The sequence below is a fragment of the Microcaecilia unicolor genome, chromosome 4 (assembly GCF_901765095.1).
Source record: "Microcaecilia unicolor chromosome 4, aMicUni1.1, whole genome shotgun sequence".
Classification (NCBI taxonomy): Eukaryota; Metazoa; Chordata; class Amphibia; order Gymnophiona; family Siphonopidae; genus Microcaecilia; species Microcaecilia unicolor.
Genome location: NC_044034.1, coordinates 11,522,930 through 11,542,864, shown reverse-complemented (window position 1 = coordinate 11,542,864; position 19,935 = coordinate 11,522,930). Strand labels below are relative to the sequence as shown.

The window sequence follows — 19,935 nt, the reverse complement described above, 5'->3', positions numbered from 1 at the left end:
CTCCCCCCACCCCATAATAATGAGAAAAAGACTGCATAATTAGTGTGATATTGACTGGATAATATGCTAGTTTTTTTGTGTTTTTTTTATATGAGATATGTGCTATTCTTTTCATTAGGTGCCCAATTTGCACCATTATGTGACATCAGCCTTATGCATTATTTATTACGTGACAGGTGCTGCTCTTTTTCCATTTGTCCATTTTTTCTAAATAGCAGTGTTCCCAGATGTTCCTTTGAACTTTAAGTATTGGAGGGAGACTGTGTTTTCTTTTGTGAGTGTGCTAGTAGCTGGTAAAAGTGGGAGTTTCACTTCAGCTGAGGCTCTGTGAATTATATGTCCTGATCTTCCCCGGTACTGTTTAAGCAGTATACAGATGTTTAGTTAATGTTATAATTAATCAATATTTCAGTTACCTGTTATTGTTTGCTATTTGCACTATTTTCTCCCACTGTTCAATATTTTTAAGAGAATAAACCTAATTGTTTGTTTGTTTGTTTGTTTGTCCTATTTGTCTGGACTGATAAAGAATCCTGATGGTTTGTGTGTTGGGTCTGTGAGTGCTTTCTGGGAACTGTGGGACCACTGGGACTGTGGCCCAAGTAACCTAGAAATCACTGAAGATAACTTGAGAGTGGGAGACTCGCCCAGAGGTGGTTATGACCCAGTCTGTGGGAGGAGGTGCACGCTTTGGAATTATGCTCCAGCCCGAGGCACTGGAGGCACCAAGCGTAAGTATCGGACTGCGAGATTTGCCGGCCGCACCGACCACACTTTTAAATCCGCTCGGGACCTTCGAGGACATCGATGGGAAAATCGCGCCAGCGAGGTCAAAACCGTCGATGGTGGCGGTAAAAAGGCCACAACAAAAAAAGGAAACACGTACGTGCGGCCACTAGGCCGCGATGACGGCGAAATTAAAGGGAGAAAACACTCAACGGAAAGGGAGACTGCTGTACTTTTGTTTTACACATGAGGAGAAACAGTAATGTGAACGCGCGTACAAAAGAAAGAAACAGTGGACAAGGCCGCAAAATGGTTTTCCGGGGATGACCAGGAGACCTCCTTCCTCCAAGGTAGCACAAGGGAGGTGGGACTTCTCTACAACATCCCTGTAGGTCTCCTCTATGTACCTCTCTGTCTCCCTCAGCTCCACCAAGCCTGCTACTATAGCCTCAAGAGAACGGACACGTTCTCTAAGAGCTAGGAGCTCTTGGCATCAGGCGGAAACATATGACATCTCACCAACTGGGAGATAATCATACATGAGACACTCAATGCAAAAGACTGGATAGCACCCCTCTTGCTGCTGGACTGCTGACTCCATCTTAGTGTTTTTGAGTTTTTCAATAATTTAAAACTTGCTACAGTATTAAGGATATTAGCCTAATATAAAAGCGTGTTTTAGTTTATATAGTATATTGTATGATTTATTTAGTGTTTCCTTTTTAGATGGTAATGAAATGTATTTAAAACTCTGTAAGAGCACTCCTTGCTTGTTACCCTAATTACAATAACTGACTATAAATGAGGAGTTGTCCTAGGGGTTGGAGGGGGGAAACTAAACTAGATCCTGCACTGCCTACTAGATTCTATCTGTTAATGCTGTGGTACAAAGTTTTTAAAACTAAGTGGAAAAGACTATGGAGATTAGTTGATAAAATTTGCTTTTTATATTTTTATTCTGCCTAACACTAACCTACAATTCTTCCTTTAAACCCCAATCTTTAAGTTCCCAAAGCACAAAGCAAAGTAGCGTTCACTTACCAGAGAAATGTCCTCTTCTCTCAGAACTTCTCAGAAAAGGAAAGACGCACTCGTACTACTTTTTTACTGTGGCTTAGTAAAAGGACCCTTATTTTTACAATGTCACTCAGTTGATCCGTTTTGTTTTAAACACTGGCAGGAGAGCGAGTTTGGTTTCATGGTTTTTTGGCAACTTGTCATTTTAGATATTTGACGCTTTTTTGGTCCAGTCGCCAGTGCCTTCCACATTTTTATTTTTATTTTTTATATTATGGCTCTGTTGCTCATTGTTGGCCACTATTTGATGTATTTTTTCCATTTGAAGCAAGCTTGTGCTTAAAAAATACATCCTTGGTCTATATTAACAGTTCTCCATAAATGTATCTTTGCATTTAATTATTGGTGGGAGAGTATGTGCTGTTTATGACATGTTCTAGTTCATTCTCTGATTTTGGTTGTACCATGATTTTTTACCATTCTTAACATCTGCAAGTACTGTTTGATTTGGTTGTTCATAAAGGACCCTTTTTACCAAGCTGAGGCAAAAGGGGACCTGAACTGGTGTAAAAGGGTAAGTCTTTCTTTCCTGCAGGAAATGGCCATGCAGCAAGTACTACTACTACTACTACTACTATTTAGCATTTATATAGCGCTACAAAGCGTACGCAGTGCTGCACAAACATAGAAGAAAGACAGTCCCTGCTCAAAGAGCTATGTAATAAAAGTGAGCCAAGTATAGGACAATCAAGCCATTGTGACATCACTGATGAGGTTGGCTCTTATTGGTGGCCTGAGGCATTATGACATCACAACATTAGCTCTGGTTACAAGAGACTACTACTACTACTATTTAGCATTTCTATAGCGCTACAAGGCATACGCAGGGCTGCACAAACATAGAAGAAAGACAGTCCCTGCTCAAAGAGCTTACAATCTAATAGACAAAAATAAAGCAAGGAAATCAATTAATGTGTAGAGGAAAGAGGAGAGGAGGGTAGGTGGGGCGAGTGGTTACAAGTCAAAAGCAATGTTAAAGAGGTGGGCTTTCAATCTAGATTTAAAGATGGTCAAGGATGGGGCAAGACGTAGGGGCTCAGGAAGTTTATTCCAGGTGTAGGGTGCAGCGAGACAGAAGGCGCGAAGTCTGGAGTTGGTAGTAGTGGAGAAGGGAACAGAGAAGGGAACAGATAAGAAGTAAAGCCAGTGTGGTCTTATGTTCGATTATTTATTTGTTTTATAGCACCAAGATTTCTTCATACTCTTTTTAAAGGTTTGTGATGGCTTCTTTCATTTTTCACACTTGAATTATTCTGGCGCTTCAGTTAATTTTGATCACTTTCTTTACACTTTATTCACTCTGGTGCTCTAGTTACTCTTTATCACTGATTTTCAACATTCACCCTCCTTTTACCAAGGCGCGGGAAAAAGTGTCCTGTGGCAGTACGAGTATGTGAAAGTTAAGCGGTATAAAAAATGTTAATAAGCGTAAACATAAACCAAGCTGAGGAAATAGTTTTTCATGGAAAGGAAGGTGGATCTGTGGAAGACAAAAGAATCTCTCAGGGTTTGCAAAATGATGGTTGAAGATCTGTGGAAAGTGAGATGGGCAGACTGGATGGGGCTTATGGACTCCACCTACCGAGATGTTCAGTCTTTCTGTCTGTGGTCAGAATTCTCTCAGATTTTCACCAATAGATAATAGTTTCTTGGTACGTTACCCCGTCACTATACTGCAACAACTCTGAGCAGTCTATCCTTCCACTGCCCACACTAAACTTGCTAATCTCAGGGTCAATAATAGCGCTGAAATTTGGACAATCTGTCTTGGCATTATCGACACAGTGCCAGGATGGTTTGGAGGTTCAGAATCGGAAGAATCAGAAGTCACCTCATTAGTGGCAAGATTCAGTCTAGTAACTGGGTAACTATCTGGATAAAGTTAGGACAACAAAAGGGATGTGATAACTTTATCTGGGTTATTATTCGGTACCCGTCAGAATATTGCCAGTCAATGTATATCCATATAGTCAGTATCTTGGTACAGCCCAGCACTGAAAATCTCAGATTTATACTTTTATTTCTGCACATTTTTAGTGGAATCATCCAGAGCATTTGAAAAGAAGACAAACCAAATTAAAGAGATCAGTTCCTCACCTTCAAATTTTGTAATCCATTTCATCAGCTGCTGTGGGTAGCTCAGTTGGAAATCCATTTTCAGATCAGTAGAAACAGCCTCCGGTTTTGGAAACTTCATTTTCTGACACCTATGGGTTAGAGAGTCACTGGGATTATTCTGGGAGATGTTCACACCCAGGGGATAGAGATGTAAACAGTGGAAGGAATGAAATATACCATGAACACTCAGTTTTCTGTGATTATGGGACTGATTTTTGAAACAGGAAAACATTCAAAAAGTGGCACAAAATGGCATTTGGAAATCGCTATTTTTGAAACCCATTTTTTAAACATTTTGCTACGCCAGGGAGTATGTTAGGGGCGGGATTTGGGCATTCCTAATACTCGAATGTTTTTGTGCCGCAATGGAACAAAACTAAAATATCCAGGGCTACAATTTAGATGTTTTGTTTTTATCACAACTAAGTCACAACAAGGTGTCTTACAAGGTGTCTTAAATGACCAATTGAATACTGAAGGGATTAAGGCATGACCCCCCCCCCCCCCTCTTACTCCCCTAGTGGTCACTGAGCCCCTCCCACCACCCAAAGATGAAAAATAAACAGTACATATCAGCCTCTATGACAGCCTCACATGTTATGGTCATTACAATTAGAGCAGCAAGCAGATCCTTGGAGTAGCCTAGTGGTCAGAGATATGGACCAGGCCCATATCTCACTCTATCTGTTACACTTGTGGTGGACAGTGTCAGCCCTCCAAAACATACCAAAAGCTACTGTACCTACATATAGGTGAGACCTGCAGTCATAAGGGCTATTGTAGTTGTGTACAGTAGTATTTTGGTGGGTTTTGGAGGACTAGCCATACAAGATAACGGGGCAGCGGTGAGATGCGTACCTGGGACCTTTTAGGTGAAGTCCACTGTAGCGCCCCCTAGGGTGCCCCACTGCTCTGCTGGGATGTCTGTGTGGCCAGTCTACTAAGAATACTGGCCCACATACGTCCTAATGGCTTGATTTTGTGCGTTTTTCACTTAGATGTTTTAGATTTATAGAATCTAGATCTAAATGTAAGCCACACTGAACCTACAAATAGGTGGGACAATGTGGGATACAAACGTAACAAATCCTATATAATAATTCTCACCATCAACGTTCTAATGTGGGACTGCCTGTGTCTGTGGCTCCTGGAGTTGCTGAGCTAGGCTCCGTGGCCAGGATGACGTCACTGACAGCTGATTCCCAGGCAAGGGGAGGAGTAGTTTCCCTACTCCTCCCCCTGCCTGGGAATCAGCTGTCAGCGCGCCACTGCCTGCCACTTCGGAGCAAGTGGCAGGGAACAGCGCAACAGAAAAATACAAGCGCGGCAACACAGAACCCCCCCCCCTCGGTGCATCACCAAAGCACCCCCCCCCCGCCACATCAAACACCCCCCTCCCACCACCCGAAGCACATCAACACCTCCGCCCCCCCCCCACACACACATGTCCCTCCCATCCAGTTCAAGGCCCCCTCACGCCCCTCCTACCGAGTTCCAGACTCCCCCTCCCTCCGATTTCAACACCCCCCCCCCCCGCATTACTGATCCATGGACTCCCCTGCCGCGACCCTCTTGACCTCCCCCTTTCCGCCAAAAACCCTCCCCTGCCGCCATCGCGTACCTGTGCTGACGGGGGACCCCAACCCCCGACAGCCAAAGTTCTCTTCTCGGCTGCGGGGTGTTGCTTGATGAATGATCATCTGTTCAAGTTTCTGTGTGTGCGTCTGACATCAGACGCACACACAGAAACTTGAACAGATGATCGTTAAGAACGCATAAGTCCCAGCCTGAACAAGCCCCTGAGATTTGAATGCACTTTTTTTTTTATGTTTAAATCATTTTTATTACTGTGAATAGAAAGACCTTACAGTAAAATACTTTAAACCATAGTGTTATCACAGACATTTTTCACAACAAGCAGAAACCCCTGGTGATGCTGAGAAATATGTGGCTAAGCAAAAACCGACACAAGGGGAACACCTTAAAATAGTTAAGAGGCGAAACTCTGGCCACAGTTGGTGCGTCAGGAACTTGGACACTGACGGTTAAGTCTGTGTTTTTACACAAAAAAAAATTTTTCTTTGACGTTATCACCTTAATGAAGGTCACCAAACAGATTCTAAGACTACATTGCAGTTCTAGGGCCCTATTTACTAAGCCATGTTCTAGGTGTGCTAGTGTTTCTAGTGCGCGGTAAACGCCAGAGACACCCATAGGAATATATGGGTGTTTCTAGCATTCAGCGCTCGCCAATTACACCAGTGCATCTTAGTAAACAGAAACATGACAGCAGAAAAAGGCCATCCTGCTTATAATCGAAAGAGAAAAACGCCTGCATTCCGACCTAAATCGGGACATGGACGTCTTTCTCACGCGGGTGCCCAAATCGGTATAATCGAAAGCCGATTTTGGGCGTTTCCAACTGCACTCCGTTGCGGGAACGAATAAAATTGATGGGGGCGTCGGAGGCGTGGTGAAGGCGGGACTGAGGCGTGGTTATCGGCTGAGCAGAGATGTGCGTGCTCGGCCGATAATGGAAAAAAGAAAGGCGTTTTCAGAGAGAATTTAGGTCACTTTTGTTGGACCCGTTTTTTTCATGAACAGGTCCCAAAAAAGTGTCCTAAATGACCAGATGACCACTGGAGGGAACCGGGGATGACCTCCCCTGACTCCCCCAGTGGTCACTAACCCCCTCCCACCAAAAAAAAACCGAACGTTAAACACTTTTTTTCCAACTTGTAAGCCAGCCTCATGTGTCATCCCCAGCTCCATGACAGCAGTATGCAGGTCCCCGAAGTAATTTTACTTTAGTTGGTGCTGCGCGGGACCCATGCAGAGAGGAAAAATCGGAAGAAAAAAAAAAAACAAGCAAGTGCAGTCAGGGACGTCTAAATTACCATGATAGTAAAAGGGGGAATTGAACCAGCAACCTTCTGATTACAAGCTCAGGGGTCTAGCCAGTGCACCACTGCTTAGACATCCTTTCTTTTCCATTAAGTCCCTCCAAGTTTCTGTCAGCAAATCACAGCTGTTTAGCTGACACCGATTTTTCCTCTCTGCATGGGTCCCGCGCAGCACCAACTAAACTAAAATTGCTCTGGGGACCTGCATACTGCTGTCATGGAGCTAGGTATGATATTTGAGGCTGGCATAGAGGCATCTCAGGGGGACAAGTGCACTACGAATGCTGGCCCCTCCCATGACCAAATGCCTTGGATTTGGTCATTTTTGAGCTGGGATGCTTCGGTTTCGATTATCGCTAAAAAACAAAAACGCCCAGCTCAAAAAACGCCCTAATCCAATGTATTTTCGAAAAAAAAGATGGACGTCCATTTTTTTCGAAAATACAGTTCGGCCCGCCCCTTCACAGACCCGTTCTCAGAGATGGACGTTCTTACACATAGGCGTTCGCGTTTGATTATGCCCCTCCATATGACCCATCCAGTCTGCCCATCCTCTGTAACCCCTAATTCTTCCTGTTCCTAAGTGATCCCACATGCTTATCCCATGCCTTTTTCAATTCTGGAACAGTCCTCGACTCCACCACCTCCACCGGGAGAGATTTGAATGCACTTCTGACGGACTTCATAGAAAAATGTCTAAAAATAGGTTTTGAAAATACTGATTTTGGTGTTTTTGTGAGAAAAACATCCAAATGCTGCTTTATGCCACTTTTTAGATGTTTTTCAGTTTTGAAAATCAGCCCAATAGCAGAATTAGAAAAGGTTCAAAGAAGAGCGACCAAAATGATAAAGGGGATGGAACTCCTCTCGTCTGAGGAAAGGCTAAAGAGGTTGGGGCTCTTCAGCTTGGAAAAGAGACGGATAAGGGGAGATATGATTGAGGTCTATAAAATCCTGAGTGGTGTAGAATGAGTAGAAGTAAATCGATTTTTTACTCATTACAAAAGTACAAAGACTAAGGGACACTCAAGGAAGTTACATGGAAATACTTTTAAAACAAATAGGAAGAAATATTATTTTACTCAACAAATAGTTCTGCTCTGGAACTCTTTGCTAGAGGATGTGGTAACAGTGCTTAGCGTATCTGGGTTTGGACAAATTCCTGGAGGAAAAGTCCATAGTCAGCTATTGTGGCAGACATGGGAAGCAATTGCTTGCCCTGGGATTTGTAGCATGGAGTGTTGCCACGATTTGGGTTTCTGCCAGGTACTTGTGACCTGGATTGGCCACTGTTGGAAGCAGGATACTGGGCTCGATGGACCATTGGTCTGACCCAGTATGGTTACTCTTATGTTCTTATAATCCACAATACGACACTGTATCCCATCCTATGACTTTTTATTTCCTCAGGAGACATTCATGGGGAACTTTATCAAATGTCTTCTGAAAATCCAGATAAACAGTATCAACTGGCTTACCATTATCCACATGTTTACTCACCCTTCAAAGAAATATAAACACATTTTTATAGAATTATTTTGTTATGGACAGCGTCAGAGCAGAGACCATCGCCAGCAACTCCTTCTGCACTAGGGTTGAGGGGCAGCACAACTGGCAGAGTAGAGGCGGAAAGGAGATTCACAGGGTGGAGTTTGGTGGGGAATGAAGGGAGGATTCATGGAGGGCAAAATAGGTGAGGACAGGGAGGTTGGTGGGAGAGGAAAAGGGAGAATCAGAGGGAAGGGAAAGTAGATCTGCAATTCTCCTCCCCATCCAACATTTCTTCCCCTCCATTTCTTAGTGTTTCATCTAAACTTTAGTTCTCCTTCTCCTCACTTAATCCCACCTCCCTTTCTCAATTCCATGTCTACTACTAATCATTTCTATAGCACTACTAGACATACGCAGCACTGTACACATTATATACAGGTACTTTGTCCCTAGGGGGCTCACAATCAGAGTTTTTTTGTACCTGGGGCAATGGAGGGTTAAGTGATTTGCCCAAAGTCACAAGGAGCTGCAGTGGGACTCAAACCCAGGTTGCCAGGATCAAAGTCTGCTGCACTAACCATTAGGCTACTCCTCTCCCTTTCACCAATCAATTTTTTCCCCCGAGTTGGTTTACCTTACCCTCTGTCAGCTTCTCCTTGGTTGCTCCTGTTTTCCCATCCGTATTCTCTTATTTTAGCTACTCTGTACTTAATTTGTAAATCTATTACTGGAACAATTTTCTCCTGTTGTATTATGTAATTTTCTTGTAACTTTGTTAGCCACATTGAGCCCGCATAAGCTGGGAAAATGTGGGATACAAGTGGACCAAATAAATTAATTAATTCCCTTCTTTCTCACTCAAAATCCATCCAGCCGCATAGAAAATGACAGAAAACTAACTTGTACCTGCTCAGGGCGTCCTTCACATCCTAAAGGGAAATGAAACAGAGAATATTTCTAGTTAGATTTCACAGTTTATAAGAAAACCCTCTAAATTTAAACCTGGGAATTTCAAACTATCTTAATTCAAATTCTAAATCTCTAAAAGTTTGAAATATAGGTTTTATGGGTGTCTCACTTTGCAATTTCCAAGGTTAAATAACCATAGTGTTTTTTAAATAAATCAACTAGGAACCTCAAACCTCCTAATAGGGAATACTCAGCAAAAAAAATTGCACCTTCCACTTTTTTCTTCAGGAGTAAAATACTATCACTGGTTCCAAAAAGAGAGAAAAACTCCAATCGCAAAAACTCATGTATACATGAGAAAAACGAATGGTACAAAAACTCTCCTTTCTCTTCTCTCTTTCAATTTTAGAAATTAACAAAATGAAACACCTCCTCTCAAAACCCCCAAAAACCCGGCATATCTTAAGGCATCCCAAACTATCTTTCAAACAGTTAGCAATCACTTATCTTCTTTTATAGTCCTTCCGATTGGGTTAGTGATAAAATACATCAAGGTTGAAGATTGTGTAGTTGGATTCCTCCATTGTAGTCTGTTTTAATCCCTTCGACAAGTGCGCCTTGTTTCGCCACTCTACAGGCTGCTTCAGGAAGGGCACTCAAATAAATCTTAGCACGGTCATCTCAACATCATAAAACAGTCCACAAAACTGTAATGCATGCACTGACAAGATGGCGCCGGTGGAAAGACGCCCACAGGAAATTTCAACCTGATCGCGTCATACACTCTACGTAGGGAAGCCCCGCCCCCCAAAAAGTCTCATCTATTTAAATATGCTCATTCAGGCAATCCTATAGGGGAGTGGCTACTCCTATGTTAAAAATACGCATTCCATTCAATACTCCCGATTTAAACCTTGTGGTTCCACTGTTTGTAATAAATGGATCTAGTTATTGTTCTTTTCTCCACAGAACACTTTTAATATCCCCCCCTCTCTTACCCAATGTAATTTGGTCTATAACCATGCAGGTCAATTGATCAAACTGGTGTTGAAAATGAACACAGTGGCGTGTCATTGGTGCTTCCAACTTTAACTTTGAGATACAGTGACGATGTTCTATTACTCTCGTTCTAAATTGTCTCGTGGTGTGACCCACGTACATAAGGCCACAAGGACACCAAAAAACATAAACCACATTTGTAGAATCACAAGAGGTTCTACATCTTACTTTATAGATCTTCCCTGTTGTAGAGCTAAAATCAGATCCCTCCTTTGTCATTGAACAAATGGAACAGTGACCACATCTCTGATGCCGTCCTTCCTCATTTTGTTTTTGAGACCAAACATCTGCATAACTGAACTGATCTTGCAGGTTCCGGTTACGAGAAAAGGACATCATTAAATGATGATCTCGAAAGGATGGATGCGTTGTTGACATTATATTCCAATGCTTCCTCATAATGGTGGCAATTTGTGTAGACCGGTTGGAATATTTTAACACACAAGCTGTTATTTTTGAATCTTTTAGTTTATAAGAACACATTATACATTAGGATACTCTACTCACAGTTCTGCTCAATCACATAACAGCTACAAAATTTTGATGCCATTTCTATGATCAGCATCTAAAAATCTATAAGAAACACCCAAACTCATTATGGAAACAAAAATCATGTTGTCCAGTGTATCAGCCTGTTTCAAACCTACCATTTATCTCCTAAGTTGTAATTGATACTTGGGCAACTTTTCAAGTATTTAGATAAAACACAGGTCCTTCATTCCAATCAATCAGACTTTTGGATGGGGCACAGTACTGAAACCTCCTTAGTGGCTCTGATCTGTGATCTGCATGTAGAGGCTCTCAAGGGCCTGGTTTGGGCAGAGGTGGAGTTGTGATGTGTGGGTGAAAAGGTATCAAAAGTGGGGTAAGTGAACCCTGCTACACAATTAACTAAAGCTAGTAATGGACATAACCCAACTCTTGCTCTCTACGATTCCCAAATATGTCTGTAACACATGAACCCTTTGTATTTGTTCTTTACCTAAGCCACATTCAGCCTGCATATAGGTGGGAAAATGTGGGATACAAATGTAACAAATAAATAAATAAATTTCTACCAGAGGGATAATCCTGCACAATTTCAGCCTCAGGAATGGACTAACTACATCTTTAAAAAATAAGAAATGTTTATCAATTAAGTAATTAACCCTGGAAATCACATACCCACAGTTTTTAGGCTGTAGAACATGAAAAACATCAACGTTGTGAAAAAGTTGCATAGTCCCTCTCTATTGACCCTACAGTACACAAAACTTTCAAAAATGAAAGTTGCCCAATTTACCCTTCCAAACTTTTATAGCCTTTATCTCTGTTATTTGTAACCCACGTTTGGTACCTTTTCACTCAACGACTCAAATATAGATTATTAAAAACACTGACTTGTGTGTACATGTGTAGAGCACATACAGCAATTTACACCTTCTTCAGAGCAGGAAGATTTGGCCATTTAAGCCCCATGAAATTATTTTAAAAGCTCTGATTTGGTAAGTGCAGCTGCTGGCTGAAAAATCAGCCCTTATGTAAGATATTTCGATCTGCTACTTGAATTACTACTCCCTGATTCCTCCTGGAAGATCTGTAACTTCCATAGAAATAGATTTGTTAATCTCACCTTCAGTAGTAACTCGTTGGTTGGCTGCTGACTCTTCTCCTCTATCTCGGAGATCAGCTGCATGAGGGAGGAACTTTGCTCTTCTAGCTGGGTCACATTTTCCGTGATTCTCTGGAGAATCTTCTTCTCTTCCTCTTCCAGTCTCGAGAGAAGGATCTGCTTCTCCTTATTCAGAAACTGTTGTACCTCTTCAAACTCGGACTCAACTATCTGTCTTTTCCTCTCTGTCTCAGTCTGGATTAAACAAGGAGAGATAATTCTCAGTAACACTAGAGTGATTTTGTTGCAGTGGCTCCATTACCCTCCTCTCAGTGGTGGCTCTGGTACAGCACTTCCTCCTCTCACCACCCACTCTTTTCCCAGTCTTCCTCTCTCACCATCCCCTGCCCAGCAACTCCCTCTGCCTCTCTCCCCATTTGCAATGTACCCACCCTGGTACCACTGTTGTCCCCATATTGTTTCTAAGTGAGCAGAAGAGGGGTCTCCCTTCTTTCCTATTCTTACCCCTTACCACAAGCACCCTCCATTTCTCTCTTCCTCAGCATCTACTCTCTGCATCTCCCCATTCTCTCCCTTCCTCAGTATTCATTAGGCTGTCATTCTTCTCATTCTGCTTCTAGTATTTAGCCCCAGCTTCCTTCTCGTTTCTACCCCACAATCTTGCCCTGCCCTTTTGAACATTTTGTTGAGTGGTGGTCCTCCACTGATCTACCTTCTCTTCAATGACAGCACTGCGAGAACTTTCAAAATAAGTGGTCACAGTTGGGGGGAGGGAGTTGATTCTTTAAGACTTAGGGGCTGTTTTACCAAGGCGCACTGAAAAATGGCCTGCACTGGTGTAGGCGCGTGTTTTGGGCATGAGGAAATCCATTTTTCAGCAAGCCTGTAAAAAATGCCCTTTTAAATTTTTTGCTAAAAATGGACTTGCGGTAAAATAAAAATTGGCGCATGTCCATTTTGGGTCTGAGACGTTACTGCCACCCATTGACTTAATGGTAAAATGCCATGTGTTAACCACGCGGTGATCATCTACGTGTGTAGAATGACGATTACCACCTGGTTTCTGCCATGTGCGGGAAAATTTTAACCATCGCAGCTTAGTAAAATAAAGCTTTGAAAAACTCAAAACAAAAACAACAACAAACAACAAAGTAAGTGGTCACAGACCAACACATCCTGATGTTAACGCACAATGTCTGTGATTTGAATGTAGTTGCAGTGCTGCCACTAAAGAGAAGGTGGAGTGGTAGGAACAGGGGCGTAGCCAGACAGCAGATTTTGGGTGGGCCTAGGCAAGAAGTGGGTGGGCAGCAAATGTTCTCTCCCCCACCCCCACATCAAAAAAATATCTCAGCTGGTGGGAAAATGCTTCTCTCCAGTCTCCACCTTGGTAGTCTGCAGCAGGCTTGCGCTGAAAATTGAGCATGCGAAGGTGCCAGTATTGTGGAGAGCAGCATTTTCATTACCATGTGCTACTGTTGGATGGGCCTGAGCCCTAAGTGGGTGGGCCCCGGCCCACCCAAGCCCACCTGTGGCTACGCCACTGGGTAGGAAGCTGTGGTTACGGGACCCTCACTTCACCCACTGGCTGTACACGATCTCCAGCTGACATTGCTTGAAGATCTCTGTCAGCCACATTGCTTCAGCCTGAAGTTCTACCTTTCTAGTCTTGCTGGTATAAAGCTCAAACTGCAAGATTTACAACACCCACCTCCTCATTGATCAGGCAGTGAAAATTGCTTTTCAACTATTATATCATTTTTAACTAACACCTTTAAGTGTCTTTTAAATGTTTTTTACACAAATGTATATAAAATACGGTTATCGTCCACCTGATAATACTTCAAAAAATTTCTCTTGCCTGTTATTAATTAGATTCACTTGAGAGCTTAATTAAAACTGCAGTTGCTCTCCACACTCAGCTCTTACAACCTTCCTTCAATGACCAACTCAGAATCATTAAAAGACCTCCGCTGTTGCTCCTCTGTTCCTCCACTCTCACTTCTCACCTCCACACTCAGTCCTGGTTCTGTTCCACACCAAGCTCCACTTTCTTTATGGGCCCTGTGATCCCATGAACATGCATTCACCCATGCACACACTTCTGGGTTTGTCAGGGCTCCTGCTTTGGGCCCACTGGTGCTCAAGTTGGTTTCCCAGACCCACTCCAACATGGCCAGACAGCTGCCACACTTTGGAGCCCAGCACAGCCCTGAATCAGGACAATATTTTCCCCAGTGGGCCTAGAACGTACTACTTTCTCTTTTGCAGGCTCCTGCCTACTTCACGCTCTGCTTCCCCACACCAGAGACCCTTTCAGGCATGTTTCTGCTCCAATTCCTGCCCCCTAACAGGCCCCAGTGCAATACAGCCCTGCAGACATCCTTCCTGGCACCACAACAGCCCCGAAGACCCCCCACTTTACACTGCTGGACTGGAACAAGCTTGAGCCCAGCGCTCCTTTCCCATTTTGCAGCCCATACCACACTACCTCTCTGCAAGAAATACAATGATACAATTTTCCTTTGTTCCACATACAGATTCAGAACCTGCCTGTTTTTAGCCAATAGTTCCCATACTATAAGTAATGAGGCAGAATTAATTTTATTTTTCTGTTATTCAGGTGATTCAGGGGATTGATGTAGTGAGAATAACAAAAACCCTGCAGAAACTGGCTCAGAAGGAGACACAGACACCCACCTTCAGCTCTTCAGCTTTCTTCTCTTCAGTAGATTTAAACTTCAGAAGATCTTCCAGATCCTTTCTCAGAGGCTCCAGGTGCATTTTAAGTTTTTCCTGTGAACATTAAACATCATTGATTAGCATGTGATTATTTTTATAACCACAATTTCAGACTTGACTGTAAATGTGAGATGTTCCTTACAATTTAGATCGTTTCTTTGAAATAACTGAAGTCTGATGGGTCAATATTCAAAGTGATATAACCTACTACTACTACTACTACTATTTAGCATTTCTATAGCGCTACAAGGCGTACGCAGCGCTGCACAAACATAGAAGAAAGACAGTCAGGCAGGCAGGATACGCTGCTGCCTGGTTAAATCATGCCGAACTGGCCATGAGCCAATATTAAACAACACTTAACCGAACAGTGCCGCTGAATATTGGCAAAAGTTCTGTCCAGGAAGTGGAGGGGTGATTCGGGGGCAGAGTCAGGGTGGAACTGAGAGATATGCAGGCACCAGTAATATTCAGTTCCAGTGCCCCATATCTAACCAGGTAAACTGAACCATGCATAAGGTGTCCTAACCAGGGATTTAGACTATCTCAAGGGTAAAGAAATAATTAAGGGTGGATAAGTGAGAGAATAATTAGGCAGGACTAGATGGGAAACGAGATTAAGAAAAGGGTGTGGGCAAAATTCAAATAGACCCCTCCGAAGGGACACCACTTTGTAGTGGTGGAGGGGCTTCTGTGTTTCAATGACTCAGAGGGCTATGCTGAAGGGTTACCCATATCAGACAGGCCTCTGAGGAGAAACCAAAAAGTGTCCCAATTAGGGAGAGTGAAAAGATGGCGACCTGAAGCTCGGACACTCAACGGCCCAGCTGACCTCTGAAGTTTTGTCTTTGTTTACTTGAAATTTCCTCTCTGCAATTGCAGTTACCTTAACTGAGAGGAAGGGGTCAGCCGCCGATGGCCAGCGTTTTGTCCCCTGTGAAGCAAGTGTGGGATCACTGAGTGACAGGCTGCCCACAGATGACTGGGTTGGTGAGTCCTTTGATTATCACCAGCGAAGGAGTGTCGACACTCTTGGACCTGGAAACAACTTCATTGCTTCCGAATCATTTAACCTCCATGTCCAAAGGAGTGGAGGAGTGAGTTAGGAGTGTATGCTGAACGGAAGTTGTTTACAGCTGAACTCTTGTCGGCGGTGCCACTCCTACACCCACAAGAGCTATCAGCTTGGAGTTTTTGGCTCCTATTGAGGTTACATTGAATATCATCTGGAAGGCGCTCCAGGACCTAACAGTGGTAGTAAATAAGTTTGCTTCCGATATAATCTTATTAGTGAGCCACATGGATAATCTAATTGAATCCTTTGAGAATGAAAAATTGATATGGCAAATTAAGTTCTACAGGAATAGGAAATGGTTAAGATTTTGAAGATGATAACAGACCAGAAAAATTTGAACAAAATGAATATTATTACAGATGATTAATATCGAGATTGTTGTTTTCCCAGAGTTCCAGGTATGACTCCTAAAGTTTTTTCCTCTGAAATGATTCCTCTTAGTATATTTATTCAAAAGGAGTGAAGCCTGTGAAACTGGGATTACCTTAATCAGTGGGAATTGGATTAGAGATTTAAATCTTTGTATTGTTAAATAATTTCTGATTTTAAAAGAGAAAAAATGAAGTCAGTTGTATTATTTCCACTAATATTGGACAATAAGTATGTTTCCAACGAAATAAATTGACTATACACCATTTTGGGTTTGAAGAAGCCAACCAGACGATCAATGTGGAATAATGATTCAGATAATAAATAACTGGGGATAAACAGGTTAATATCACGTTTCTTTTGTTTACTGTGCTTGATTGATCTCCTTGTCTTGTTTCACTCTCCCTATTTTGTGGTCTAAGGAAGAGTTTATAATTACCTGATTGAAATAATTCTTGTATTATTTTGTCTGTATTTCTGGCAAGTTATTTTAGTGCTTGTAAAATGAAATTCTTATAAATAAAATAAAATAAAAAAATTCACGAGTAACATAGTAGATGACGGCAGAAAAAGACCTGCACGGTCCATCCAGTCTGCCCAACAAGATAAACTCATATGTGTATACCTTACCTTGATTTGTACCTGTCTTTTTCAGGGCACAGACCGTATAAGTCTGCCCAGCAGTACTTCCCGCCTCCCAACCACCAGTCCCGCCTCCCATCACCGGCTCTGGCACAGACCGTATAAGTCTGCCCTCCACTGTCCACACCTCCCAACCACCAACCCCTCTTCCCCCCACCTGCTCTGCCACCCAATTTTAGCTAAGGTTCTGAGGATCCATTCCTTCTGCACAGGATTCCTTTATGCATATCCCACGCATGTTTGAATTCCGTTACTGTTTTCATCTCCACCACCTCCCGCGGGAGGGCATTCCAAGCATCCACCACTCTCTCCGTGAAAAAATACTTCCTGACATCTTTCCTGAGTCTGCCCCCCTTCAACCTCATTTCATGTCCTCTCATTCTACCGCCTTCCCATCTCCGGAAAAGATTTGTTTGCGGATTAATACCTTTTAAATATTTGAACGTCTGTATCATATCACCCCTGTTCCTCCTTTCCTCCAGGATATACATGTTCAGGTCAGCAAGTCTCTCCTCATACGTCTTGGAACGCAAATCCCGTACCATTCTCATAGCTTTTCTTTGCACCGCTTCCATTTTTTTAACATCCTTCGCAAGATATGGCCTCCAAAACTGAACACAATACTCCAGGTGGAGCCTCACCAATGACTTATACAGGGGCATCAACACTTCCTTTCTTCTGCTGGTCACACCTCTCTCTATACAGCCTAGCAACCTTCTCGCTACGGCCACCGCCTTGTCACACTGTTTCGTCACCTTCAGATCCTCAGATACTATCAACCCAAGATCCCTCTCCCCCTCAGTACCTATCAGACTCTCACCGCCTAACACATAAGTCTCTCTTGGGTTTCTACTCCCTAAGTGCATCACTTTGCATTTCTTCGCATTGAATTTTAATTGCCAAACCTTAGACCATTCTTCTAGCTTCCTCATATCCTTTTTCATGCTTTCCACTCCTTCCCGGGTGTCCACTCTGTTGCAAATCTTAGTATCATCCGCAAATAGGCAAACTTTACCTTCTAACCCTTCAGCAAGGTCACTCACAAATATATTGAACAGAATCGGCCCCAGCACCGATCCCTGAGGCACTCCACTACTCACCTTTCCCTCCTCCGAGCGAGCTCCATTTACCACCACCCTCTGTTGTCTGTCTGTCAACCAGTTCCTAATCCAGTTCACCACTTCGGGACCTATCTTCAGCCCATCGAGTTTATTTAAGAGCCTCCTGTGGGGAACCGTGTCAAAAGCTTTGCTAAAATCTAAGTAGATTACGTCTATAGCACGTCGATGATTCAATTCTCCAGTTACCCAATCAAAGAATTCAATGAGATTCGTTTGGCACGATTTCCCTCTGGTAAAACCGTGTTGTCTCGGATCTTGCAACTTATTGGCCTCCAGGAAATTCACTATCCTTTCCTTCAGCATCACTTCCATTACATAGAGTTCTTTGTATTCAGAAAGGCCAAACTGAAGAAATGTGTTTTTAGAAGACTTGTAAAAAAGAGAGGCGTAGTGCCCCCTCGGGTGCACGGAGCCGAAGATAACATGGCGCCGTGCACCGAGGGGACATGCGCGTTCGTGCCAGCGGGGCGCCCTGAGAGGAGCAAGGTGTGCTCGATACCGTCGCGAGAGGGGCACCCCACTGTGAGAGGGAGGAGAGGAAATGGGGCTTAAAGGACCCGGGGAGGAGCCCGGACAGCCTCTTTCGCGTTCGGGCTCCAGCTGCACAGGTCAGCTCATCTGAAAGAAAATTCTTCCAGGCACTCGCGGTCTGGAACTCCACAGAGGCACCTTGCATCCCCTCAAAAAGGATGTGACTCACTAAATCCACAACTCCCTGACTGACCGACTGCAGCGGCCAGACTGAGAGAATACGAGTGGCTGGCGTCGCCTATCATAGTGTAGGATCCTGAGCGTTTCGAGCCCCCGTGGCGTCCGCGTGGCGATCCTCCCCCTCTTCCCAGGAGCACGCAAAAGAAAAGCCTGGCAACGAGTGAACGTAAGTAAAAAAAAAAAAAAAAAGAGGAGTTCAAAATGGCCGCCGAGTAGAGCAGACGTGTTACAGACGCTCCTGCGATTTTTTTCCTCTCTAAAGGCTTCTTGTGTTAGCCATACCTTAAAAATGCCTAAGAGAAGGGGGAAAGCTGCTGCTACAGCCTCCCAGCGGCTTAGTACCCCAACTCGAAGCGGTCCGATAGATTCTTTTTTGCAGCGAGTTTTGGACGCCAGAACGCCGGTGAGCGGCTCGCTGTTGTCTTCTGTGCTGGTTGAAGGAGCGCAGGAGACCTTAGAGCTGGAAGTTTCTCTAAGCCCCGACGCTCGAACACCCCCTCCCCCTCCAATGCCGTGTGAGATTGAAGCTCTAGATATGGCATCTCCGAGTCTTACCCTAGAACGGGGGATAGACGACGGACGACGGGAGACACATGAAGATCACCAAAGAGCTGAATTGAACTCACAGGCTGAAACATCAATTGAGGAGCAAAATGCCTCGACTATGGAAGGAATTTCCTTACAACAAACGGGGGTAGGTGACTTTTCAGTTGCAGTTTTTCAAGTTAAACCTCCCGAAGTTACGTTAGACTGTTCGTGGACACTTATTGCAGATTTGGGCAAAGCACTAATTCCTCAGATTCAAAAAGTGAAACAGGAAGTTGTCTGTATAGAGGAGAAGGTAAAGCAATTGAATGTTAAAGTTGAGAAACAAGATAAAGAAGTACAACGACTGCAAGAAGTTCAAAATAATATGGTGAAAGACTTAATTAATTTAAGAAGAAAGGCAGAGACAATGGAAAATTTTTCAAAAAGTAATAACTTGCGATTTATAAATTTTCCTTTGTTGGATAATGTGGCTCCTAGAGAGATGCTGAAAACATACTTTAAAGATATCTTACAGATCAGTGAAGAAAATATACCTCCTTTAGCGCAAGTTTTTTATCTTCCATCTAGACAGCAACAAATATTACAAAATCAACCTTTGGATGTTACAGCTTTCTTAGAAACCTCAGACTCTGAACAAGTAATACCAGCCACGTTATTGGCTACAGTTGTTTTGTCTTCTGACAAACTATGGATATTAAAATTGTTTTACAAAAATCGTGAAAAAATTTTCAAAGGGTTAAAAATTAGTGTATATCCTGATATATCAAAGGACACACAAGTGCGCCGGAAAAGATTTCTTCAAAAAAAGCAGGAAACGATTCAGCTGGGAGC

General features: G+C 43.2%; 1 protein-coding gene across 6 annotated transcripts in view; it reads right to left on the bottom strand.

Moving 5' to 3' along the window:
* The window catches only part of LOC115468286 (E3 ubiquitin-protein ligase TRIM39-like), an 875,973-nt gene that overhangs the window by 7,202 nt on the left and 848,836 nt on the right, over positions 1-19,935 (bottom strand). For 2 of the 6 annotated variants that reach the window (XM_030199899.1, XM_030199893.1), the window contains exons 2-5: positions 14,596-14,691; positions 11,896-12,129; positions 9,222-9,244; positions 3,901-4,010 (exon numbers count right to left, since the gene is read on the bottom strand). The exons of 2 other annotated variants lie outside the window; for them this stretch is intronic. In XM_030199899.1, the coding sequence (XP_030055759.1) occupies positions 3,901-4,010; positions 9,222-9,244; positions 11,896-12,129; positions 14,596-14,691 (463 nt within the window). The remainder of the gene's footprint in view (positions 1-3,900; positions 4,011-9,221; positions 9,245-11,895; positions 12,130-14,595; positions 14,692-19,935) is intronic. 2 more of the 6 variants (XM_030199896.1, XM_030199894.1) reach the window with 1 other exon arrangement.